The following is a 27,975-nucleotide window of genomic DNA, read 5'->3' as shown; positions in this document are numbered from 1 at the left end:
GAAATGATCTACTTAAAGGCTCTGATGTGGTGGAGAGGGTGTCCTATGTTTCTTATACTTGCTTCTAAAGGTTTTGAGTTACAGTTTGGTGTAGTGGTTAGGAGCATGGACTTTTGGCGTATTGGTTAGGAGCATGCTTTTGTCAAAACTGTTTTGACAGCAAACAAGGTAAACAGAATAAGAAGCAAAGGGTGGGTGTGGCTGGATGACCACACTTCCAGTAACATGGGGGTGTGGCTTAACATGCTAATGAGCTGTGCTGTCAGGGGGTGTGACCTAACATGCTAATGAGCTGTGCTGTCAGGGGTGTGGCCTACTATGCTAATGAGTTCCTGCTGGGCTTTTTCTACAAAAAGAGCCCTGTGCATAATTATAAGGTTGGAGTTTTTTTAGTCTTGAAATGCAAAGGTGGTATACACAATGGTTTCCCAACATGAAATTTGGGTAAAGACTCACTTCTACATCCATTCATGTTATCTTATAAACATTTATATTAAAATCACATTGTTCTGTGCTCCCCTTTCCAGAACCAGTGTGAAATTCAATGCATCCTTAATACGATAAGCTTCCTCTGGAAGAAAGATGGTCACTTTATAATAATCTGTTTATTTATAAAATGCAAAGTTTGAGCAGAATTAAACAGGAGTCTAATGGTACCTTAAAGACTAACAGGATTTTATCCCGGCATAAGCTTTTGTGGACTACATCTGCCACAAAAGCTTATGCTGGAATGTATTAGCCTTTAAGGTGTAGCTGGACTCCTGTGTATTTTTGCTGCAACAGACTGAAAAAAGTTAGCACCATGTTCAAACCTGGCAGAAAGGTTTGACTTACATTCTGAGTGCTTGTAACAGACTGCAAGTCTGTTCTTTATCAGAGGGCTTTTGGTGAAAGGCAAACTGTTAAAGCTGTGCTTAACTCTGTGTACTGGCTCTTAAATTTGTTTAATTGTGTATTTATTATAACTCACTGGACACATAGAATCATAGAATCAATCACAGAGTTGGAAGGGGCCATACAGGTCATCTAGTCCAACCCCCTGTTCAATGCGGGATTAGCCTAGACTAGAGCATCCCTAACAAGTGCCAGTGAGGGGGAGCTCACCACCTCACTAGGTAGCTGATTCTACTGTTGATTCCACAGTTTTGTTAGATGCCTTGAGTTTGCAGCGATAAGGCAGGGTATAAACATTTCAAATAAATGAATGAATAAACAAACAACCTGTTAGTGTCTGCTGTGCCCCAACAACAACAAGCTCATACCAGACCCTAAAGGGAAAGCTGCTGCTTCACTTGGCATACAACAACAGCGTGATACACAACATTGTATGGACATCTTTGTATATGAGAATGGACCTTCATGAACAAACGAAAATATGTGGATATCAGTCCTTATTCAAGAATAATTTTGGGCATCTCTCTGTTTGAATTTCTTAACCCAAGATAATAACTATAAAGCACATTAAAATGTCATATGAATGATGAAATAATATATGGACATATAATCCAAGATTATGTTTTGGAGCAGTTAGATTTTACTAAACTGGAAGCTGGTTTTATCCACAAAAAATAATAATAACAACAAACGTGCGCACGCACACACACAGAGAGAATTTCTCCCTAAAACCAGACTCTGTTATTGTCTCTTGGTTTATCCCTGCTGTTTTTCCTGTAAAAGGAAACAATGTATTTTTTTCAAGTTAAAAAATAAACACTTGTAGTTCTGCTTCAAACTCAGGGTAAAGACAGTATCTCAGATTTCAAAACTGCACGTCATCAGATTGTTGAAAATTGCTTCTGCAAAGAAGTACTCATATTTGTCTGCTAATATTTCTCACCATAGTGCTATATTCCAGTATACTGATTCCATCTTCATTCACAGCTATCCACAATGGATAGTCTTCCAGGGCAGAAGGCAGGACAGGCTGAAGAAATAATAACACACATCAATCCCTTTGTAATTTCATGACATTGCTGCCACTCCGTAGAAACCCAGACAATATTATCAGCAGTACTGCAACTCTGCTTCACTCCAGAGGGAAACAGTCAATTATCAAACACACATGGCAATTTACAATGTGGAAAATGTAAATTCTGATTAGGCCCTCAGTTTTTGCTCACTCAGTCATGATTCCACTAGCTAGCCTTGGGCAAGTAATAGTCTCCCAGGCTCTATTTGTAGTTTTAAAATGTGAATATTATTGAAATAGTTTAAGAAAACTGAGATAAAGCCTCATTTATCCTAGAAGTGCTTGATTCAATTAATGAGCAGAATTGTTCAGGAGGGCATTTTTATAATGGAAACAGGGTTCTAGCTTTAATGTCAGTGAGAAATTTTAGGCAAGTTTCATTGCATGTACTATTTTTGGCGTTCTAATTTTGTAATCCGGCTCTACTGCACTGTTTATTCTACATATCATGCTGGTTTTATTCAGTCTTGCTTTTATTAATTTTGTTGTATTATACTTTTGTTTTTGCATTGAGCTCTAATTTTGTAATCCAGTTTTAATGACTATATGTACCTTTTTTTTAAAAAAAAATGTAATTTGCATTGAGTCCCAGCAAGAAAGATTGTTATAAATGAAAATTATTAATAAATAACGCAAGAGTCAAAGACAAAAAAAGAAATCAGACAAAAGTTTTTAAAATAAAAACAATTCTTTTAGACTTGGTCTGTTGCAAGCAATTTTCATTACAACTTCCAAAGGTATTTATGATGACTTAGCGTCCCCTAGTGGTGAGAAGAACACATGCTTAACAGTTCGAAAACAATGTAACAACGCTGAGAAGACTTTACTATCCCTTTTTAAAAATCAGTACTCTAGAACAGATATTCTGTGGAATGCTAAACACACAGAATTACCTTAGCAGTAAACAGTTTGGCTCCAAAGAGGGGCCATTTCCGAGCCACAGTCAAAAAGATCCGGACACATTCTGCAGAAGAACACCCCTGCAGCACCGTCCACTTTGCCGCCAATCGATCAGCCAGCTGTCTGTGGGAATAATATCACAGCTTCTTCAGATTCGACTAGTACAAAACAACTGTGTTAATATTGTATCCTGGATAACAGATTCACCACCTCAGATCTTTGTTTACATCCCAATCACCAAATTTCACAAGCCAATAAAAACAGGTTGCTTACCTGTGACTGACGATGTTCGAGTGGTCCTCAGTGCATTCACAGCCTTGGGATTCTAGACGCCAGTGACTTCTAAGCTCCATAGCAATGATTTTTCAAGCCCCCACCACTGTTCATGCTCAGGAACTCCATCATGCATGCCCAGGGGCGGGGCGCAGAGATCCCACCAGTTCCTTCTGACCACTGTGTAACCCAACTAGAAACTGTAGGCTGCCAGCAGAGGGGAAGGTTGGGCGGGTGGTGTGAATGCACAGAGGACCACTCGAAGATCATCAGTTACAGGTAAGCAACCTGTTTATCTTCTTCGTGGTCTCTGTGCATCACACCCTTGGGAGAGTAGCAAGCTCTGACCTACCTGTTGGAGGGCGTTCAGTTACACATCAATTGAAGAACAGCTCGTCCCACTGTCGAACAACCTCTGGCCCAAACGTCCAAAGCATAATGCTTGACGAATGTAGTAGGTCTCACCCGCATTGCAGCTTTGCGGATCTCCTGCAAGGGGGAAGTCCCTGTGAGAAAGGCAGCAGACGTGGCTAGAGCGCTCATGGAGTGGGCTTGTATTGGGCCAGGCAGAGGGCGTTTAGCCGTGAGCATGCACAATTTGATCATTTCTACTATCCATTTTGGGGCTAAATTTTACAACCCTTCTGATGCTCTGCATAAGAAACGAAAAGCTGATTGTCCTTGCAGAAGGCCTTTGTCCTGTCCAAGTAAAACAGAAGGGCCTGACGAACATCCAGAAGGTGGAGTCGTTTCTCTGAGTCAGACTTCGCGTCCAGAAAGAAAGTTGGTGGGGAGGCTTCTGCCTGGAGGTGGAATTCTGAGACAACCCTTGGAAAGAAGTTAATATCAGGCGTCAATGACACACCTTCTCCATGAAAACGAAGAGAGGGAGAATCACATCTCAGTGCCAGCAATTTGCCTATGCAATTAGCCAAGGTGATGGCAACCAAGAAGGCCATCTTCCAGGATAGTTGAAGGTCACATTTGGCTATAGGCTCAAATGACCTTCGAGTTAGGCTTTGGAGAACAAAAGGCAGATCCCACATGGGGGTAGGCTCTTTCACTGGGGAAACATTAGCATAAGGCCCTTCAGGAAATGTTTAGTGTCCGGGTGGGCAAACACTGAGGAGCCATTGACATATTCATGGTAGGCCGAGATGGCTGCAAGGTAAATTCTCAAGGAGAAGGAGTAGAAGAAGAAGAGATTGGATTTATACCCCGCCTTTCACTGCCCAAAAGAGTCTCAGAGTGGCTTACAATCTCCTTTCCCTTCCCTGCCCACAACAGACACCCTGTGAGGTAGGTGGGGCTGAGAGAGCTCTAATGGGAACTGCTCATGAGAGAACAGCTCTAAAATAACTTGTAACTGACCCAAGGTCACACCAGTAGCTGCATGTGGAGGAGTGGGGAATCAAACCCGATTCTCCCAGATTAGAGTCCACACTCCCAAACACTACACCAAACTGGCTCATACCCTTGTCTACCAGAGTCAGTAAGTAACTGAAGATAAGAGAGAGACCTGCAGTGACCGGGGAAGCTCCATGCCCCAGAGCAAAAGGCTGGAATTTGGTCCATTTGTAGGCATAAGATTTCCTAGTGGATGCCTTCCTACTATTCTGCATGACCTCCCTCACCTGTTTAGGGAGGAGGTCCAGGTGATTCTCCATGCAGTCAGCTTCAAATGAGGGACGTCATGGTGGAGTAGTCTGCCCCCTGGGAGAGAAGGAGGCTTGACACTGGAGGAAAATAGTGGACTTCCCTTTGAGATAGTTGGAGGAGGACAGGAAACCAGGCTTGGCACAGCCACAATGGAGTGATGAGGAATCACTCTGGCTTTTCCCACAGGATCTTGTTGGAGACCCTGGTGATGAAGGGGGTAGGGGAAATAGGAATTTGTGCAACCAAGGGAAGGCTGTCTCCCAGAGATCTTGGGTCCATACCCCCCACCCCCGCAGCAGAAATCCAGGCATTTCTTGTTTGTTCTTGTCTCAAAGACATCTATGAGTGGCTGTCTCCATCCCTACATACTGAACACTGGTTGTGGGTACATCCAATTCATTTCCCTCACCTGTTTAGGGAGGGGGTCCAGGTGATCCTTCCTGCAGCCAGCTTCAGATGAGGGATGGCATGGTGGAGTACTCTGCCTCCTGGGAGAGAAGGAGGTTTGACACTGGAGGAAAATAGTGGACTTCCCTTTGAGATAGTTGGAGGAGGACAGGAAACCAGGCTTGGCACAGCCACAATGGAGTGATGAGGAATCATTCTGGCTTTTCCCACAGGATCTTGTTGGAGACCCTGGTGATGAAGGGGGTAGGGGAAATAGGAATTTGTGCAACCAAGGGAAGAGAAGGCTGTCTCCCAGAGACCTTGGGTCCGTACCCCCCACCCCCGCAGCAGAAATCCAGGCATTTCTTGTTTGTTCTCGTCTCAAAGACATCTATGAGTGGCTGTCCCCACATACTGAACACTGGTTGTGGGTACATCCAATTCATTTCCCACTCGTGTAGTAAGCCCCTCCTCTGCTCAGGAGATCCACTTGGGTGTTTTGTTCCCCTGGGAGATGAGTGGCTACCAGGAAGATTCCCTGCGTCAGGCACCAGGACCACAGTTCGATTGCCAGGAGGTAGACTTTCTTGGATACTGTTCCCCCCTTGACGGTTGATGTAGGTGAGGGCCGTTGTGTTGTCCATGAGGACTGAGACAACCTTTCCCTGCAGAGTTGGGAGGAAGGAGAGGAGAGTGAATCAGATGACCAGAAGCTCTAGGAAGTTGATGTGGTGATGATGATGCTGGGGTCCTGCCCATACTGAGCCCACTGACATGCCTCTGAGGTGGGCTCCCCATCCCCATAAGGAAGCATCTGTGGTGAGAGTCTCTGTGGAGGTGGGGCATTAGAATGGGTGTCCTCTAGCAGATTGGGTTCGTGTTCCCACCAGGAGGGAGGTACATGAAGAGGCACACTGAGCTGCATAGCCTGGGGTGTATGCAGGGTTTGATACGTTTGAGGAACCAGAGCTGCAGAGACCTCATCCAGAGTCTGGCAAAGGGTATGACCATAGTTGTCACTGCCATGAAGCCCCGCAGGCATTGAATGGAAATTGCACTTGCAAACCCTTGTGACTTGACTTGATTTGCACTTGCAAACCCTTGTGACTGGGATCAGAGATGTTATAGTTGTTGCTCTCTGGGTCGACAGAAAAGCCCTGCATAAGTCGGAGTCTATGATAGCTCCTATAAACTCCACTTGCTTAGGATGGGGACACGTTGGACTTTTTGAGGTTGACTTCTGTAGTATGAATGGGAATATAAAGAGACATCTATGAGTGGCTGTCTCCATCCCTACATACTGAACACTGGTTGTGGGTACATCCAATTCATTTCCCACTCGTGTAGTAAGCCCCTCCTCTGCTCAGGAGATCCACTTGGGTGTTTTGTTCCCCTGGGAGATGAGTGGCTACCAGGAAGATTCCCTGCGTCAGGCACCAGGACCACAGTTCGATTGCCAGGAGGTAGACTTTCTTGGATACTGTTCCCCCCTTGACGGTTGATGTAGGTGAGGGCCGTTGTGTTGTCTATGAGGACTGAGACAACCTTTCCCTGCAGAGTTGGGAGGAAGGAGAGGAGAGTGAATCAGATGACCAGAAGCTCTAGGAAGTTGATGTGATGATGATGCTGGGGTCCTGCCCATACTGAGCCCACTGACATGCCTCTGAGGTGGGCTCCCCATCCCCATAAGGAAGCATCTGTGGTGAGAGTCTCTGTGGAGGTGGGGCATTAGAATGGGTGCCCTCTAGCAGATTGGGTTCGTGTTCCCACCAGGAGAGAGGTACATGAAGAGGCACACTGAGCTGCATAGCCTGGGGTGTATGCAGGGTTTGATACGTTTGAGGAACCAGAGCTGCAGAGACCTCATCCAGAGTCTGGCAAAGGGTATGACCATAGTTGTCGCTGCCACGAAGCCCCGCAGGCATTGAATGGAAATTGCACTTGAAAACCCTTGTGACTTGATTTGCCTGATCAGAGATGTTATAGTTGTTGCTCTCTGGGTCGTCAGGAAAGCCCTGCATAAGTCGGAGTCTATGATGGCTCCTATAAACTCCACTTGCTTGGATGGGGACACGTTGGACTTTTTGAGATTGACTTTCAGGCCTAAGTCTTGAAGTAATGACAGTGTGTTTTTTTATGTTTTCCAGAAACTGGTTTTCTGAGTTGGTCACCAGAAGCCAGTCGTCGGTGTATGGGAAGACTATGATGCCATGGATCCTGAGGTGAGCTGCAACCACAACCATTGTCTTTGTGAATACCCTGGGGGCAGTGGAGATCCCGAGGGGAAGAACTGTATGTTGGTAGTGATTTTGGCCTACCATGAAACGTAGGTAACGTCTGTGATGCAGCCTGATGTTGCGATGAAAGCATGCATCCTGTAGATCTATTGTAGCCATCCAAACCCTTTTCTGGAGTAGCGGTAGTATTTGGGAGAGCTGTCACCCAAAACTTGTGATAAATGATGAATCTGTTGAAAGTACATTAAGTCCATAATTGGTTGGAGCCCGCCATCCTTCTTGGGAACTGTAAAATACTGGGAGTAAAACCCGTGTCCCCTTGACTCCAGAGGTATTGGTACTACGGCTCTCTTGTAGAGGAGAGATCGCACATCCTCCAGTAAAACTGTTGACGTTGTAGTGGTAACAACCCATGAAGTGGGGGGCAGGTGGGCAAATTTGATTGCATAATGGCTCTCTTGTAGAGGAGAGATCGCACTTCCTCCAGTAAAACTGTTGACAGTGTAGTGGTAACAACCCATGAAGCAGGGGGCAGGTGGGCAAATTTGATTGCATATCCTTGAGAAATGATGGACAGAACCCAACTGTCTGAAGTTATGTGTCTCCAGGCTGCAAGATGGGGATGAAGTCGGATGTCACAGGGATAGACCTTCTATACAAGCCCTTCTATCAGGATTGGGGGCTATAGATCTAAGCCATGAGTATCGCTGAAGTGCCACAGCAGAGGTAAGGGTCTTGGTGAAGGTATCTAACCCATGTTTGGTGGAATTGAGCTGTTGCTTTGCTAGGAGCATAACTTAATTTTGAATCTTCCTAGCCACTGTCTTCTTGTCAGTGGGGAGGCTGGAGAGGGTCTTGGAGAGTTGCTCCCACAGGGAATATTGATAGCGACCCATACATGTCAAATGATTGGCATTCTTGATCCCCAGAGTTGACATAGAATAGGAATGTCTGCCAAAGGAGTCCAGCTTCTTTCCCTCCTTGTCCAAAGGTGCAGAATGGGTGTGTTTGCTCTTGGAAGAGGAATTTACTACCAGAGAGTTTGGCTTAGGATGAGAGAATAAAAACTCTGCCCCAGTGTCTTTCACCTTATACATGTGGAATGGGTGTCTTGATGATATAGATATAGGTGCAGGTTTACCCCAGGGCTCTTTTGCCACTTGCAACATGATTGTGGTCATGGGGAGGGCTACGGTGGTGGAAGTATCCAGCTGTACAATATCAAACACTAGATCAGTCACATTTGGATGAGGCTGTACAATGGAGAGGCCCAGAGTGTGGGCTATTCTTTTACCAAGATCTCCATACGATTTTAAGTAATCAGATGGAGAAATTGGCAAGTTCTCAGTGGTGTGAGTAGGTGGTGATGGTTCAGAGTCTGGAGTGTGATGCACAAAATTATTGTCATCAGACTCTCTTCCCAGGGCACTGCTATCAGTGTTGGACAGTTCCGAGTCAACCTGCATATTGATGACTGGTGACTTGGGTTTGCCTTGCGTCGATGCCGGGATCCCCCTCGGTGCCAAGGGAGGTTGCCAGTAAGTTTCGTTATGTCCCTGTGTCAGCGCCTGTGTGTTGATCCCGATGGGTCCAGAATTTCAGAGGCGTCTTCTCTACCACGCAATGGGGTGATCTTGAGCGGTAGGAGAGAATGGAGCGTTGCTCCCAGTCTGGTGATCCCCTCATCTGGAGCCTCAGAAAGGATGGGGGGGGGCAGGCACCATGCAAGTATTGGAACTGTCTCTGGTCCCATGATGGTTTCCGGGGTGGTGCAGGCCACTGAGGTGGCTCTCGTAAGGAGCCACTGGGGCTCATTCGGGGATCCTGTAGTATGCTTCCAGGCGGGCATCTCAGGGATGGTGTCGAAGGATGCGAGCGGGCATTGGTTGTGGAGGAGAGTTGCCTCTGCTCATCAAACCTGACCAAGGGGAGCACTGGTAGCTCTGTTGTGTTAGGTCTATTTCACCTATTTCAGATTCAGAGAGGCTGAGGGGCTGGGAGACAATCAGTTGAGGCTTCAGTACCAGGAAGTTCACCTGATCAGTCGGTTGCTGAGTCGGCGCCAGCTGGGTTAGTATCGAGTCCAGTGGTGGGAGTACAGCCATCACAACTGGATGGTGAGTCGTCAAGCTTTCTCTTCTCTCCAGTCGGTGAACTTATTCTATCCTTTAGCTCCTTGTTGCTCCCGTGTTGTGGCACTGTCAGTTCTCTGACTTCTGCTGTGCAGGAGAAGTGAGCTTTGGGTTTGCGCCAGGAGCCTCAGACGGGGTGTCCAGGGTTACTTCACTGCCGGAGCTTTCTCCCCTCATGGGTCTAGCCTGCTGCACCTTATTTGGCTTCTCTCTCTCTCTTTCCGCTCACTGGCCGTGGCCTTCACCATCTCTTCCTCGGCTCTGGCGTGCTCTCCCCTTTTATTCACTCCTCCAGCACATGCCTCCCTTTTCCTCCCTCCACCTGCACTTCCATTGGTTCTTTTCCTTTTCGTTCTTGTTCCCCCCCCCCGCTGGCTGACCCTCCGATTTGTCCTTCCCTTGTTCCCTTGTTCCCGCCGGTCTCTTTCTTCCTCCGTCTTCTGCATTGTCGTCAAGGGCGGGGCTCAGCTTGCCTCCGGCTGTCTCATCAACCGTCGCCTTGGCCGTCATTGCCCCGCTGGGTCTCTGGGTCGTCCCACAAGCCTGTAGCTGTTGCTGGGCACATCCCCACGGCTCTGTCTTCTTACCTAGTTCTCGTGGCTGTTGCTGGGCATGTCCTCACGGCTCCCCTGCCCTCTCCCGGTCCGGCACTCACCTCTGGGATCCTGGTCACCGGGCCTGTTCCCACTGCCGGGCCCTCAACCAAGGGCCACCTTGAGGCAGCTTGCCATTCTCTGAGGGAGGGGGTGGCTCAGGCACTCTTACCACTGCGAGGGCCGGGTCAGACACGTCGAGGCATGGCGCCTCGGCGTCTTCACCTGAGAACGCATTCCCCCGTGACTCCCCCGACCAGGTACCGGGGAGGGGACCCAGGAAATGGGTTATCCCCTGTTCTGGATGGGGTTTCATTCCCCCTAAAGAATGCTGAGGCAGAGTGACCATATCACTCCAGTCTTGTTCCACCTACACTGTCTTTCAGTTTTCCTGCAGGCTCAATTCATGGTGCTGGTATTTTAAAACTCTGTATGGCCTGGGACCAACATATCTTAAGGACTGCCTTCTCCCATATGAACCTACCCATACACTCTGGTCAGCTTCAGAGGCCCTGCTTCGGTTGCCTCGCCACCTGAAGCTAGACAGGTGGCAAACTGAGGAAAGGTCTTCTTGGTCATGGCACCAGAACTTTGGAACGCCCTCCCCAGGGACATTCGTCCGTCTCCCTCTGTCAGTGTCTTTTGCCAGCAGGTGAAAACTTTTTTATTTTGTCTAGCATATGGTTACGGGCCCTCCTTTGGGTGTCATTTATGGATTTTTACTTGAATTAATTTATAATGTTTTAATGCTCAAATGTTTTAATGTTGTTTATGTTCGCCCCCTTGTGGAATCTGACTGCTTGGAAAGGTGACATAAAAATGTTTTAAATAAACAAACAAAAAAATGAATCAAATACATGCCTATGTAAGCCAAAACTGAAATACAGGGAGTAGCTATTACCAAAGTTTTATATAAACTTCGATATTCTTACTATTCTTAACTTTATGTGATGCCAAAAACTGTGATTGTTGGTCAAATCATTATAAATTTTCATGGAGGCAAGCAAGGAAATAAAATATATTGTTTTAAAGGGGCTGATCCTCCCCCCTTCTCCAATGTCTCAGTACTACATGCAGATTAAATGCTTTTATTTTTATCTTTCTCATTCCTTCTCCCAGTCTGCTGAGACTGGGAAATACAGACAAAAAAAGGTGATAAGAGACAGGCTGATTTATTGACAGTGCAGGCCTATGCAGGGTTACTCCAGTCTATATCCATTAAAATTACTGCAATAACTCTACATAGCAGTTTATTTATTCATTTATTTAGGAAATCTATACGCTGTCTCTCCAGAAACCTGTTTGAGTCAGTTCACGAATAAAAACAATACAAAACACTCATAAAAATAGTTACATTAAAATGATCAATAATAAACCACAAAAACAAAGCAGGGACCTAAAAATTAGCATTAAACAACATTCAGCAGCCTAATATTTATAAAACAGAGCTCAGCCTAGAAACTAGGAGGCCTTGAAGACCACTAAAAAAAGACTGGCTGATTGTTAAAGGAAAAGAAAAGCCAGCTGGAGCTGCAGTAGGGCTCCCATCCCCTGGATGGGGTCGGGGGTTTACCTGATGTCTGCTGGCCGGCAGGAGGAGCCCCACCCCCAAGCAGCCCCATCCATGCCGACCCGCCTGGCACGATGACACGTTGCCTGGAGGTGACATCATCACGCAGGGAACATTGCAGGGGGGATGCTCTAGCATCTGAGAAAAAACTCCATGGTAAGAATAAGAAGGGAGCCGCCCTGACGGAACAAAGTAAAGACCTGGGAACCTTAAGCTGCAGCTAAATTTTGCAGGGAATGTCTTTTTAGTCCCCATGTATGAGTCGTGGCCATTTGACTCTGATTGTGTTAGCTCTGCCATAGTCTGCTGAGTTTTTCTGTGGGGCTGTTTTACTCTGCTCTTAGCCCCAAATGTGCACAGGAATTGCCCTGTTTTTACTTGTGAAATGCTGGAGTGTATGGGACAAGTCTTTTCAGTTTAATGTATAATAAATGGGCTATACAGTATTTAATTTTCAGTACAAAAGTTCACATCACAGAATACAAGCAGGCACATTTATTCACTTACCTTATCTGCTCAGCAGCAACACGGTGCTTGTAACGCTTGGGATAGAATTTGTCTAGCACCTGCTGGAGAAGATGCTGCATTTTGGAATGTGATGACCCCCCAGGGCTCGATGGTACTGCTCGATCCAAATCTCCATAATCCACCTAAGGAACAGGATAAGGTAAAATGGAGCTTATAGAGACTGACAACTGTGGCATTACATTAACAGTATGTATTTTGTGGAAAGTAAGCAGTAATGATGAGTATGAGAAAGCTGCTTCCTACAATCTGTTTATTTATTTTACTTATAATTTGTTTATCTCCCACATCTGGGGCTCAAGGCAGCGTGTGTGTGTCAAATGCCATCAAGCTGCTTCCAACGTATGGTGACTCTATGAATTAATGTCCTCCAAAATGTCCTATCATTAACAGCCTTGCTCAGGTCTTGCAAACTTGCTTGAATCACATGTTGGGTCTTCCCTTTTTCCTATTGCCTTTAAATTTTCCTAGCATTACAGTCTTTTTCAGTGACTCCTGTCTTCTCATAATGTGACCATAGTACAACAGCCTCAGTTTAGTCATTTTAGCTTCTAGGGAGAGTTCAAGCTATATTTGTTTTCTTGGAGGTCCACAGTATCAGTAAAACTCTCCTCAAACACCACATTTCTTCCTGTCAGCTTTCTTCATTGTCTTCATTGTCCAACTTTCACATCTATACATAATAATGGGGAACACTGTGGTATGAATGATCTTGATCATGGTCACCAGCATCACATCCTTACACTTAAGAATCTTTTCTAGCTCCTTCATGGCTGCCCTTCCAAGGCACCTCAGAGAATCAATATATCTCATTCTCAACTTGGCCCCATCTCTGGACACTTAAATCCGGGGATTCGGACAATGAGCAGACAAGTCAGATTTTTCTACAAACCTGAGGAAAGCCCCTAGGTTTGCCAAAAGTTCTGAAATCTTAAATAAAAAGATACATTGTGAGTGAAACCCCCCCCTCACAAAATAATAGAAACAGCACCTGTGGCTTTAAGAATCTCAGTGGCCATTGTGGAGGTTGCTAGGCAACCATGACAGTACTACCAGCCTTCAAGCCTTGCCTCAAGTCATGAAAAGACAGTAGGAAGAGCTGTTCTGGCCTTTGAGGATAGACTCATCATGGCCAGGTCTGGTAGCAGCCACTGGGCAACTTGCTACCAGGCGACTTGCATGATTCACCTACCCAGGCTTGGCAGTTTACTACTGTCCTTCAGAAACCACCTCACAAAAGTCAGTATGGTATAATGGTTAGAGTTTCAGACTATGATACGGGAGACCCAGGTTTGAATCCCGACTTTGTCATGGAAGCTTGCTGTGACCTTGGACCAGTCACTGTCTGTCAGCCTAATTAACCTCACAGGGCTGTTGTGAGGATAAAATGGAGAAGGGGAGAATGATGTATGCTGCTTTGGAACCTGATTGGGGAGAAAGGCAGGGTATAAATAAATTATATAAAGCTGAAAACCAGGGGGCAGGGAAGGTTCGTGGGTGGGAAGAAGAGACGGAAGCAGGGAAAGGGGAGAGACTGCCAGGAGGAGAGAAAGAGGAAATAGTGTGTGGAGGGCAAGACAGGAAACACAGGTGCTCCCCACAAGTCCTTGCAGGTTCCCTGCTTGTAAATATATATTTTAAAAAGTCAAAACAAAACAAAAATGTTTGAACAAAAGTGTATCTCAAAACACAGACTAATTATTATTTGGGATAATCAAATAAAGGTTCTGGATTTATGTTGGTCAATCAGAAACTAGCTCATTTCTAGACAGAGGTGACCAGTATGACAAAAGGCCAGCTCGAGCTACTAGCATATGATCAACCTAAGGGGTAAGGTCCCCCCATGCCCCCCCATCTCCTGCTCTGTGCCAGTAGCTGGCTGGCAACCCAACTAAGGGGATCCTAATTTTATTTCATCAGGCAGTGGAATAACGTTTGCTCATGAGGTGTCTCTCCTTTCCCTCCCTTAATAAGGAGGAGGAAATGAAGCTGGCTTGGGAAAGTCAGGTTATTCCTCTGTCTTACACTTAATGTTGCCAGCTCCAGGTTGGGAAATTCCTGTAAATTTGGTGGTGTAGCCAGGCGAGGGTGTAGGGTTGCCACCTCTGGGTTGGGAAATTCCTGGAGTTTTTTTGGGGGGGTGAGACCTGGGGAAGATGGGACCTCAGCGGGGTGTAATGCCACAGACTCCATTCTTTAAAGCAACTATTTTCTCCAGGGGAATGGATCTCTATAGGTTGGGAATCAGTTGAAATTCCGGTAGATCTCCAGGCCCCAACTGAAGTCTGGCAACCCTAGGAGGGCTGGGGTTGGGGAAGGGAAAGACTTCAGTGAAATACAACGCCACCTTCCAAAGCAGTCACTTTCTTCAGGGCAACTACTCGCCGTAGTGTGGCAATCAGTTGTCATTCCAGAAGGTCTCCAAACCCCAACTGGAGGTTGGCAACCCTACCTGCACTATGTCCCAGAATCTACTCTGCTTTGTTTTGGCCTTCTCTGCCATAACCCTGCTGGGCTGTTCTGTTTGTCTCCTCTGCTCCCGGCCTCTTTCAGCCTACTATCTGAAGGTCCACCTCCTCCCATACTGTCCAGCTTGCTCAGTTAAGATCTTCCTCCCAAGCCCTCCTCTCTGTGTCTCTACCTGCAGAGGTCAGGCAGGTGGTAACTAAAGACAGGGCTTCCTTAGTGATGTCCTATGCCTTTGTAATGCCTTCTTCCATGAGGTTTGCCTGGTGCCTACCTTACTACCTTTTACATCCATGCCAGAACATTTCTATTAAAACAAACTTCTAACAGAAGTTAGAAGCCTAGTAGCCTTATTTTTATGACCTTGGCCTGCATTTTCCAGGTTTTTTACATTTTACAATTTGCCTTTACACTGTTGGTTGTAGTGGCTTCTGTTATGATACAGGTAGATTTTTTAAAAAATCTTTTACACAGATTTATTGTTCTAATTTGTATTTCCTGCTTTGTTTCTCTCTCTCTGTTCTTCCTCATCTCTCTGCAGAAATAATCCTTTTATTTCCTTTGTCTTTCTCTGTAGCATACATGCCAAGGGGGCACTAAGAAGGGCAAATCCCCACCACTTGCTATTCATGTTAAAGTGTTGTGCTCGGGCAATCAAAGCTCGGCTACCTGAACAGCTCTCAGAAACACTACCAGCAAAAAATATGACACCAAAATTTACTCACATTTAAGCCATTTCAACACAAACCCTTCTGAAATACTAGTGTTTTCCATGCCCTTCTCAAGGACTTGACACATGGCTCCCTGTCACACAGCAGCAATGGTGTGACATAGGAAATACCCAATTTGTAACAGAGGCCAAGCTCACATGCCATGAGGAAGGGACAGTCAGTAAGGAATGGTGGGTGGACCTAAGAGGATGCACAGGTTCATTCCAGGAGAGGTGGTCCTTCAGCTCAAAAACAAGTCGCTGACTGCTCACCTGGGCCATCAGAGCTGCCATTTCCAGAGCCAGCTCCTTATTGACAGGGAACCTCCCACTGGCTATTTCTCCACTAATCTGGAAAGCCAGCAGCAAGCGCTCTCGGTCTGTTTCACCTTTGGTTTGACATCGAAAATACAGTCTAGATTGAAGAAAAAATGCCAAGTACCATTATAGCAGAGCATCTGATCTAAGTTAAAAAACTTGGATAAATAATGTCAAGGTTGTATAAGTAAACACACAAGAAAAATGACACAAGAGCCTGGGAAGTTCTCCTGCATAGGCCTTATTGAAATGAAGGGGAGCCACAGAAGAGCACAGAAGTGTCCTTGCATAGCTTGGGTTAACTTTAAAGGAACTTTTGCAGGAAAATTTCCTTGGGGATTATGCTCTCAGACTTGGAAGCTTGGCAGAGAGAATTAACATCCTCCATATATAAATATAGCATAAATGGACATACAGCCTGTAAGAGATCAAAAATGTATTAGCTGATCCACAGCTTCTCCAACAGAATCTAACAGACACAAATTAGCCCCACAAATCAGAACATCAAGCCTCCCAGGGCTGAACAGAAACATGGGATTCTCATCTCACTGCACATCTGCCCCTAAGCATTTCTCAAGCTGATTACATTTTCAACGCCCCTCCCTCCTTCAGACTGGGGCATAAAGACTTAGGGGTCACCATTCCTACTTTTATCTGACAAAGGGAACTTTGACTCTCAAAAGCTCATATCACCCAAAATGGTGTCCAAGGTATGAACTCGAAACTAAACTTGAAATTTGCCCCCCGTCATACTAAAGATCACAGGGCAGTGCTCTGATGCACCATCTTATACACATTAATTGGCTATATCATATTCTTAGAGCACATCAGCACAAAGCTTATTTTGGAGATTGGATACATGCCATGTGGATGACATGATTTACATATCTCAGGGCACAAGAGTCTGAGAAGTTCTCTTGCATAAGCCTTGTTGAAATGAAGCAGAGGCTTCCATCTTCTGCTGTTCACACAGCCAGTGAAGACAACCACAAGATCAGCATGAGTTTTCCATCACCTGCATGAGGGTATCTTGGGTACATGGTGCCTATAAACTATAACAGTCATCTGAGAATACTAGCAGTTTCTATGGATTTGCACAAGAATCACACCAAAGATCTAGCTTATCCAGCTTTCTCTCTTTAACAGTAGCAATATTTATGTTTATGGAAACTTCACAAGAAGAACACAGTTGCATTGGCCATCCCTTGGTGCCTATCCCCAGACTCTGGTATGCTGCATCTGAACACACAAGGCTTCATAGCTAATAGCTATCGATAGACATATTTCCAGCCAGTGGATAGTGCACATTTAGCAAGCAGCAGGGCATTCTTCCAAAGGAAGCACATCTCTGTCAGCACATCTCCATGAAATTCCTAGGACATTGTCCAACCAAACTATTCAGTTAAGAATACTGTTTTTATATGTTAGCTTCACCTTTCTTGTGCCACCTTCATACTTCCCAGGATTCAACTCTTTTATATAACCTATAAAAACCCACTGATATCAGTGGTGCTGATATCATTGATGCTTCCACGCTCAACTACAGCTGGATTGTGACCCTGCCATTTTCAAGTCCAGTTGCTTATTTCATAAGAACACTGCATGTGCATCCCGAATGTGCATCTCTTTCTCTTATCCTCAGGACTCCTTCTCCAACTTTCTCCCCTCTTTTTGTGCTTTTTGGTCCATCAAGGTCAGTAGCTCTCCAGAATCTCAGGCAGAGGTCTTTCACATCACCTACTGCCTTTTTACTGGAGATGCTGGGGACTGAACCTGAAAACTTCTGTGGGCCAAGCAGATGTTCTATTACTGAGCCACTGTGCCCTCACACTCGTCTTATCTCCATTGCACTGCTGTGACCACATCGTCTCTGCCTTGCCATAGTATTCTTAACTGGATCATTTTTCAGACAGATTGGTGCAGATCTCCACTATTTCTCTTAAAAGAAAAGAGTGCATACCTTTTTGTTGTTACCCTCCCTTTTTCAGCTGTTGCGCTGCACCCTTCCTTGCATAATGAGCTGTTCTGGGAGAGACTGTCTGTTTTGTTCCTGTACAATACTTAGTATAAGTATCAAGCCCTTAATATTGGAACAGGAACAATAATATTTTTATACCTTATTCTCCACATAATCTCCTAAACCCAACAACAGCTATAATCAGACACACTGAAAACATGCAGATTTTTGCGAGCAAATTCAAGATAGAAGACTTTATTCTATCCTGCCCTATGTTGATTTTGGTTTTTGTTGAGCAAGCTTTAAGCTGTATAAACCATAAGAGTTCATAATTAGATGGATACAATACTAATTTGTGGACAGTACCTGTTTTTATATGTTAGTTTCACTATTCTTGTGCCACCTTCATACTTCCCAGGATTCAATTCTTTCAAAGCTTGCTCCCACTTTGAAATGACATCACAGATCTTAAAAAATAATATATGAGATGGGACAGGTTGCCAGGGCATAGAAGCACATATAGATAAGGAACAAGAGAATGTTGTGGGCTAGCCTCAGTTCAAGGGATCTGGACATGGATTCTTATACAAATAATTAATTACTGTTCATTATTTTACTGTCGGTCATAGCTGTATCCCATTTTTCCTGCAATGAATTCAAGGTGGCACCAATTGGCCTGTGGAGTGGATTAAACTAAAACAGAAAGGCAAGTTTAATGGCTGAGCAGGTATATAAACGTGCATTTCCTCACATCCAAACTCATAAGCTAGCCACCCAACAATGGTGTTAAAAAATTTTCTAAAATTCCTAGGTAATAATTAATTCATCTTCATTTCTTCCCTAAATTCCTACAAAGAATTTAACAGAGGAGTTGGAGATAGTATATTTACTGGGATCAGGACACACTATTTGACAACCATATAATATTTTCACTGGTTATTTTTCAAAGAGATAATATCATGAGTACTAGCATCAACATTCTTTCCATTATTTTTTTACAGATTATACTGCATACAATAGGAACATATGACATTCAACCCACCATCCCCTAACAGACACACTTAAGGACAAACAACTTCCACAACCAGTGCTCATTCAGATGGATATCTTATAACACAGGGGTGACCAAACTTGCTTAATGTAAGAGCCACATAAAGTAAATGTCAGATGTTTGAAAGCCACAAGACATGAACAAATATTACATGTTTTTACTGGGAAATACGCAAATTTGCTTTTTATTAACATTAAATGAGAATGCCAAAAATAATAACAAAAGTGGTAAAAGCAGATATTGATAATGATATTTATTTGTCCAATGATAATTTGTTTGCTAATGATATTTAGCTTCCCCAGCCGCCCTGCTGGGAGCCGTACAATATGTGTAAAAGAGGCTGAGCCTCTCCTGAGCCACAGTTTGGCCACCCCTCTTATAACATATCATCTGATTACATTACAGTCTTAGTAACCATCAACCATCAAATATTTGTAGAGGATTAGGAGGACCTGTATAGAAATGGAATTGAGTAATCAAAGTGAATTACCTTCACAGGGCCTTGAAGGCAGTGTTCTATGTCCCTGCCAGATGGATCATCCGTAAAGAGGGAAAACCCAGAGAGTGATGACTGCCTCATGCCTGTCTCTTGGTTCAGGTACTGCAGGAACTCTTCCACTGTTGAGGAGCCATCAAACCCTACCACCTGGAATGAGACAGATGAAATAACACAATCTGAAGACTAAAATTGGGTGGGTGTACAGCATACACCAGGAATGGGCTTAAGTTAATGAAGGGTTTGCGCAAAGACATTCTCACTCTCACATGCTGCCAAATTGTCACAAGAGCAAATAATAGCAGAGGGACCATGGTGTCAAATGAACTGATGCAAATGAACACACCGTGTCCAAAAAGATCAATTGTGCTGTGTTAAATCTGAAAACATAATGTGAAAATGTATTACCTGTTTGATTGCAGCTATTTGAATAAATCGATAAAACTGTATAACCAGCAATTTTATCCACTCATGCAAAATTTGAATCAACAGTAAACATCAAACTTCAAATACCCATCTAAGATCCAGTGTTTCACTGGAATCAATCCCACTGAATTTAAATGGACTGAAAACAATGCTCAGTACTTCAAGTTCTAATGAGTCAGATTAGTTCCCTTTCACATAACAATTATACATCCTCTCAGAACTTATTGAAACAAGAAACACTCTCTGCTCTTTGACAAAAGAGAATCCACTGTTGGTGTTGGTTGTATGCCCCTGTGGCTGCACAACTTTGACTTTGCAACTTTGCAACTGGAAACTCTCTCTGATCTTAAACAAAGGAGAATCCACTGCTGGTCTTGGTTACATGGTCCTGTAGCTATGCAACTTTGGCTTTGTGGCTTAACAGGTAATCCAGCAACCCCTATTTCTCCGATCTTTTTTCAGAAGCTGTAAATTTAGCATAATCCTCCATTCAGAGAAGAGAAGAAGAAGAGATTGAATCTATAACCCCCCTTCCCTCAGAGTCTCAGGGCAGCTTATGATCTCCTTCCCTTCCCCTCCTGACAAGACACCCTGTGAAGTAGGTGGGGCTGAGAGAGGTCTTTCGAGGACTGCTCTTGAGAGAATAGCTCTGACAGAACTATGGCTTGCCCAAGGTCAGAAATCCCCCACACAAATCCTCACAATGTGGTATAAACCAACATTATAATCCAATGTATATGTGCATCATATAAATTATCTTGAATTTTCAAATCTGCAAAGACATGCATGCATAAATCCAATTGATTGGTCAGCCAGAGGAGTATGGATTCATGCCTGTCTTTGCAGATTTGAAAATTCAAGATAATTTATATGATGCACATATACATCAGATTATAACATTGGTTTATACCACATTGTGAGGATTCAAGTGGGGAAATTCTCTGTTTGAATGGAGGATTCTGCCGAGTCAAAGCTCACGTCTTTTGAAGATGATCAGAGAAACAGGGGTTGCTGGATTACCTGTTAAGCCACAAAGCCAAAGTTGCATAGCTACAGGAGCATATAATCAAGACCAGCAGTGGATTCTCCTTTGTTAAAGAGCAGAGAGTGTTTCTTGTTTCAATAAGTTCTGAGAGGATGTATAATTGTTATGTGAAAGGGAACTAATCTGAACCTGAAGTACTGGACGTTGTTTTTGGTCTGTTTAAATTCAGTGGGATTGATTTCAGTGAAAGAGCGGATCTTAGATGTGTATTTGACAACAGTGGGAGTTTGATGTTTACTGTTGATTCAGATTTGCATGAGTGGATAAAGTTGTTTTATTGATTTATTTAGATAGCTACAAAGGGGTGATACATTTTCACATTATATTTTCAGATTTGACATAGCACAATTGATCTTTTTGACACAAATTGCCACAAGAGTACAAGATATGTGTTAAGGAGATTTATCAGCCCATAACTATAACCTAAGCTAACTATTTACCCTCCATCATGCTTATTCACACATCTAAAATGTGAGTCTAGGACTTGTGAACGTGGAAAAATTTTCTATAGCTGTATAAGCCCGTCTGTAAGCACGGACGTGGGAATTTTTTTTTATAGCTGTATAAGCCCGTCTGTAAGCACAGTTCACAGCAAGGTATCTAATGAGATTGGAGGGTACATATGAAGTAATTTCAGACAGGCTATTATGCTGAAAGACCACCAATGTCTGTTTCTCAGCATTCATGTTTTACCTGGTAGGTTCCATTCATGAAGTGCACTGGAATACTGAAGGGGAGTGAGTGATGGTAGGGATTTCTCAGCAAAATGGACACAATCTCCATTCGGGAAGGTTTGGCTTCTCGTTCACCAACTTGCCAAGTACGTTCCACTGATCTCTGACAGTAAATTGCATACTTTCCTATTTCACTTCTAATCACAGAGACAGAAAAAAAATTAACGTACTTCAGAGATATTCTGCTATTTATTTTATGTAAAACATTCCTATGCTGCCTCTCCACCTAAATCGGCAAAAATCAAAAAGTTTCAGCATTAAAACATCAAGACGTTAAAACAAAATATAAGTGTGTATAAAATATGTAAATGATTCAATAAAACATATGAACACACATAACAGGAAAAACCATGGAGGAGGGCCAATAACAGTTATTTACGACGATTGCTCCACTCCAAATCCATGGTATCATTGAAAGGCACACAATGTAGCATCTTGCTGAAGCTATAGCCAGTGCCTTAATGAGATACCTGTTATGCCACTTTCAGCTCTATCAAAACAAAAAGGAGGGAGGAAAGATGCTAGGTGACAGCTTTATTGTTATACAAAGCCCCTACGAGTTTTGCTGTAAAAGCTTTATCAGGGAGATCAGAGACTTCGCTTTTTACTGAACCTTTCCATAGCAAGTTCTAGCTAGATTCAAATCTAAAGTTAGGGGCATTTCACAATTCCAAAATTAAGTTCTAGCTAGATGCAAACTTAAAGTTAGGGGCATTTCACAATTCCAAATTCCTATGTGGAAGAGATTTCCATGTTAATTAATTAGTAAGTTACAAATTAAGATAAAAATGGGACATTGTGTGCAATTTGAAAGACCAGTTTATACACTCTCTGGTGCTGCATAGTACCCCAAAATTCAAAGCTGCATTTATTTACTTAAAACATTTATTAGCCACCATTCTACTTTATTGGTACTCAAGGCTGCTTACAATGTGGAGTTGTGGAATTTTCCCACAACTCAGTGTTGTTGTTACTTGGAATAGACAACTCCCCTTATCCAACTGGCTAACATCCTGGCTATATACTTGATAATGCCTGTCACAATGCTATTTACAAACGAAAATCCCTCCCCCTCAGTGATATGTCATGACTCTCTAATCTTCTCCAGTTGTCCTATCATCTGCTGGCAATCTACCAATCAGAAGCAGTGGCATGGAGATAACCTCTGTGGCAGCAACTTATCCCTGTGGTGAGGCACTTCAGACAAACAGCTTGCCCTGTGAGGCTGCTGCTTCAGAAATCCAATTTTAAGCAGTTCTCTTAGGATTGCTGTTCTTTGTGAAGCCAGGGCTGCCAGGTCCTGGTTGGCCATGGGGAGGGGGCGGAATGGAGTGATAGGGTTGCCAGTTCCAGGCTGGGAAACTCCTGGAGATTTGGGGATGAAGCTTGGTGTTAAGATGGCCGCGACCGCGTGCACCCGGCCATGTGGTCTACTGGACTCACAGACCTTCGGATCTAGAACAATAGCCCCCGCGGATCCTAGCGAGAACCAATGAGAGCGCTAGGATCCTGAAGAGAACCTACTGTTACCGGGGCCCTGTATATAGAACCTATCATGGGAATTGGGGGGGTGTTGGGTGTGAGTGTGTGCACCAATATAAGCCAGCCTCGCACCGGCTAAGCTATCCTTTATTGTTCCGATGTAATTAATACATGAGAGCTGATTTCACTATGCTACGCCTGGAACTCCACTACTTTTCACTTGGGAGGACAGGGACCTCAGTGGGGTACAATGCCATAGAGTCCACCCTCCAGAGCATCCATTTTTCCCGGGGTGACTGTCCTCTATAGTCTGGAGATGAGGTGAAATTCCGGGGGATTCTCAAGTCCCACCTGGAGGCTGGCATCCATATGTGAAGCTGGTCTTACTAAGGGCCGTTTGCAAACGGATGTTTCATTCTGATCCAGCCATGCAGCTAAACACAGAAAAGGTTCAGAAGCAACTCAGCAGGGAGGAAAAAAATGACAAGTTGTTCACCTGGGGTTTGCATGCTGCTGCAAGTGATGCTTGACATACCAAAGGAAATGGTGCTGAGGCAAGAAGAGAGGAGCACACAGAGCCAGTAATTGCCAGCACTGCAGAGGAAAACAGGTTTTCAATAAGTAAAAAAACTGCCACATTCCAGAGGTCACCAACAATTACTCTCACAACAGAATGACTTGTTCTCACTGAGCTGCTACACAGGGCAGAAATACGTATATTGCACAAGGATGAGGAACACATGTTTTGAAAAGCATGTTCACTGGTATAAAAGATGCACATATCATACACTCGTGGAGTTCAACTTACTATGGTTCCACCCTTAGGCACGCATGTCTTCATGAACAAATTCTTTTAGCAACCCTTACTGAAAGGATCCTTTCCCACTATTCTCATGCCAGTGTCTATATTAAACACATTAAGACTTTAATCCTAGGAAAGTTCCCCTGGGAGTGTGCCCCACTGAATAACTTCATTCTCAGTAGACTTGCTTAAGATTGCTGCCCTTGCAGAGACAAGTACAAACTTTCAGGCTTTGCCTTTTCAGTTTGTATCTGTAGGATGATATATAATTATAATGATTTATTATAATTTCTCAAGGTCCACCCCCAATACTTCCAATCAGTCTTATGAGCACAAATTCTACTTTGTGAGCTACTGGCATTAAAGTTGTGAGCGATTTGGCTGCTGCATAAATTAGTTTGCTCTGGAACCATCCCTTCCTGAGCGAAGACAAAAATGTGTGAGCTGAAGGCTAAAAAACTGTGAGCTAGGTCACACTAACTCAGCTTAGAGGGAACACTGTTTGTTACACTTCTGTAAGGACTCAAACTACTTACCATGTTCACACATTATCAAAACAAAACCAATCAGGACAGTTCTGTAGACATAGACATGACTAATTCTGCTTCCATTGTAAGATATTAGGGATGGGCCCAAACCTAAAAGGGCGGTTTGGGGTTCAGAGTTGCCTACGAACTGAATACTGAACCAAACAGGCCCCACATGAGTCGGACCAGTCCGGCAAGTTTGGTTCCCCCATTCTCCTGGCCATGGCAAGCCACAGCCAGAAGAAAGAGGAGGGAGACCATCCTGAAAGGGCCTTCCCTTCCACCCTTCTCCAGGCACAGCTCACCAGGACCAGGAGAAGGGGGGGTTCACTTCCTTTCCCCCGGCCATGGCTCACCATGGCCAGGAGAAGGGGGGGAGATCACTCGGGAAGGAGCTTCATTTAACCCTTCCGTTTTGCTTCCTCCTTTGGGGGGGGGAGGCAAAACTTCAGGGTTAAGTGGCTGGCCTCAAACAGCCGAACCAGACCAGCCTAAAGTCCAGTAAACGTTTGAGGAATGTGCCTTCCCCGAACATCAGTTCCCAAGCTCCAAAATGGCCCAAGTTAGGCCCAAATTTTGGCTTGTGAGCCAGTTTATGCCCATCCCTATAAGACATTAAGAAGTAATCAGTTAATGTGTTGTTTAAGTCTCCAATATATCAGTCAGCGCACGGAATTGCCAAACACAATGGCCAGAAGGACTCTTACTTGAATGACTGAGTGGTTCTGAGCTGGTCTGTTTGTCTGTTTAATTAGCTGACAATAAATTTCATTCTGTAGCTCATTGTGGGTCAGGCAGACTTGTAAGGCGGTCTGGGCTAGCGACACATGGTAATCAATGGAGGGAGCTTCTACAGGGACGTTGATAAACAGCTGGCAAGACTGAAATTGGGGGAAGAAGAAAAGCATATTGAAAACTGGGAGAAGCTTTTCACTTTTCTTACCGCAATGAAACACTTTAAACTCCTTTTATAACCCTGTGCCGGGCTTCATCGAACATTGTTTTGTATCCTCTTTTACAGAGTAAAAAAAAATCTTACAGTGGCTTTGGGCATGTTTATGGGATTATTTTTCTCTGCATACTGCTTCTGACAAAGGACAGGAATCCTCATCCAAAAGGGAATACCACGTCTGTTTTTAACAACATGCCTTCACATATCATCAGAAGACAGCTCTATTGATGCTGTTCTTTGATCTTCGAAATGCAGTGTGACAATAAAAGTAGCTTAGTATTCACCTAGAGAGCCAGTTTGGTGTAGTAGTTAGGAGTGTGGACTCTAGTCTGGGAGAACTGGGTTTGATTCCCCACTCCTCCAAATACAGCTACTGGTGTGAACTCGGGTCAGTCGTAAGTTCTTTCAGAGCTGTCCTCTCAAAGGCAGTTCTCAAGAGAGCTCTCTCAGCCCCACCTACCTCACAGGGTGTCTGTTTGTGGGGAGAGGAAGAGGAAGGGATTGTAAACCACTCTGAGACGCCTTCAGGTAGTGAAGGGCGGGGTATAAATCCAATCTCTTCTTCTTCTTTGCATGGGTGCTGCTCGGTAAGATGTTGTTCTGATCCTGGGCCTAAGACTGAGGAATGAGTAGCCTATAGGCCTCAAGGAAGCATTAATCCCACTGGGAGGCCTGGGGCCTTGCTGGAATTTTCTCTCTAGGCCTATGATTCCCAGGCACCCTCTGAGCCTTGTGATTTAACTGGGTTAAAATTGGAAGGAAAGAGAAGGCCAACCACCACGAAGGATGCTGGGATTTGTCAGCAATAATATAAGGTCCCCCTGAAGAAGGAAGGTGTTCTTCACCCAGTAGCTGAGTGGCAGAGAAGCTGCTACCAGCAGGAGAGGATCCCTCACCCAAGGAGAGTGGGTTGGATCCTGGGAGGGCCAGGTACAGTGGGGAATCAGTGAGGCAGCTGCATTAGGAGACTCCGTTGTTTTATTGCTGGCTCCCTTATCTGTTAATTTTGCCCTGTTGGTTGATACACCCCCCTTTAAGGATCCCCCCCCCGTTTACTTATTACCTAACCTTGTTCAATAAAACAGTTTGTTTTAATCTGCCTGGCTTCTCACACCTCAAGTTTGACTGTTCACCTGGCAATGTCCTCACCAATGGAGGGGTACTGGTTGAAAAGCTAAAGGGTCAGGGGATACTCTCGGCTCTCCCTGGTTTGAGCCCTCAGACCACAGTGGTGGCATCTATTCAAGGCCCTTGCCTGCTCCAGGGCTGAAGGAGGCAAGAGGAAGGGGGGTAGGGGGCTAGAGGGCTCCTGAGAGGGGATGCCCACCCCACGTGGCCCCTTGCACCTGAATAAGATGGGCAATGAGAAAAAGCAAAAAATGCTGGTTCAAAGCATAGGCTAAGGACTCTGGAAAAGATTGCAGAGCCACAAGCAGAATTCTCATTTATCCCCCTTGGAACTATTAGGATTTCTCCATGTAGTCATTTTTGTTAAACGTTGACTTTTCAGTATACAGTTCAGGAAGTCAATGTACTCTCCTTCCATTGGTTTTTTTCTTTCACATCCTGTCACTGGAACACCTCAAACAGAGGTAGCAACTGGAGGCCTCTGGGCCAAACATGGCTTGCAGAAAAGTGCCATCTGACCCCTTAGCTGCCAGACTAATGGTCAAACATAGTGAAAAGGAAATAGTATCTTTGGAAGAGGTACTTTAAGAGCAGGCCTACCACCCCTCACTTACTTCTTAAAAGGGCCATTCAGTGAAATTATGGGTGCAACAAAGCCTTTGCCAAGCAGTATGCAAACACAAAAGCCATGCTTATACAAGCTCTCTAAGCCACGAGGAAAGTTCAGTGATTGGTGGAAAGTGCCAACTCTGTACATAGAAATGCCCATTCAGGATTATCTTGTTTGATGGGAAGATGAGGTAATTGTTCTTGTTGGATGAAGCCCCTATCAGGCATATATCTGCTGAACTCCTCATTGGTTCTCCTGTTTTCAACTCTCACTGACCATGCAATCGAAACTAGACAGCAAGACACTGGAATAACTGTCAGCTTGGAAGGTGTTTGGCTGCTTCTTTAACTTAAAATTCTGAAGAATTACAATACAGCCTAGTTTTAAAAAGTCAAAGAATCCCAGGCTTTGACAGATTTTTCTTTGGCTTTACAAATATTTAGGAACCAAACATTTCTCTTCCTTTGGGGTTTCATATTTAATGACCGTATTTCCTAATTATTGCTACCACAATATCTAATCCTAAACTCTTCAGTATCTTGTCATTTTAAAGCTTTGTATAAAGCTACATATGGGGCAACATCGGCTGTCATCACAACCAAAAGCAAACCTCTGTCCCTCACATAAACAAGCTTTACACTTCTACTGAGAATCACCAAGAAGACATTACAATAAAGGACAGCTGAAAATACTGGATGCCGCAATGAAATTTCTAGGCACTGCGGCTCCCAGTCCCTGGAATTTGTTGAGCCCTGACGTATCCTCCCGCAAACATTCTTTGCCAAATGCTCAGCTAGCTCACTCTGTCAACCATGCAGAAAGAAAGACAGAAAAGAGAAATCTGTCAGTCACATAAATTCAAAAAAGAAAATATGATCAAGATTCAGGGAATCATAAATTAGGTCTCTTAGTTTCATGAGGACAAGAGGGCTTTATACATGTTTATTTTGAATAGCAGCCCTCATGCCACATGGTGAAATGCTGCTCAGACAGAGGAGAGTTTCAAAAGCAGTTTCTTTTTTTTTTA

The 27,975-nt window shown here is 44.3% G+C and overlaps 1 protein-coding gene across 1 annotated transcript in view; it reads right to left on the bottom strand.

Moving 5' to 3' along the window:
* Positions 1-27,975, bottom strand: part of PLEKHH1 (pleckstrin homology, MyTH4 and FERM domain containing H1) — a 72,657-nt gene that overhangs the window by 4,399 nt on the left and 40,283 nt on the right. The window contains 9 exon segments of the mRNA XM_015413282.1: positions 1,838-1,924; positions 2,863-2,992; positions 12,228-12,370; positions 15,694-15,835; positions 18,062-18,162; positions 19,237-19,392; positions 21,407-21,584; positions 23,426-23,523; positions 24,966-25,139. Coding sequence (XP_015268768.1) covers positions 1,838-1,924; positions 2,863-2,992; positions 12,228-12,370; positions 15,694-15,835; positions 18,062-18,162; positions 19,237-19,392; positions 21,407-21,584; positions 23,426-23,523; positions 24,966-25,139 — 1,209 coding nt within the window.

The sequence above is a fragment of the Gekko japonicus genome, unplaced genomic scaffold (assembly GCF_001447785.1).
Source record: "Gekko japonicus isolate JY-2015 unplaced genomic scaffold, Gekko_japonicus_V1.1 scaffold32, whole genome shotgun sequence".
NCBI classification, from domain to species: Eukaryota; Metazoa; Chordata; class Lepidosauria; order Squamata; family Gekkonidae; genus Gekko; species Gekko japonicus.
The sequence above is the reverse complement of the archived record's forward strand: the minus strand, read 5'-3'. Positions and strand labels throughout refer to the sequence as shown.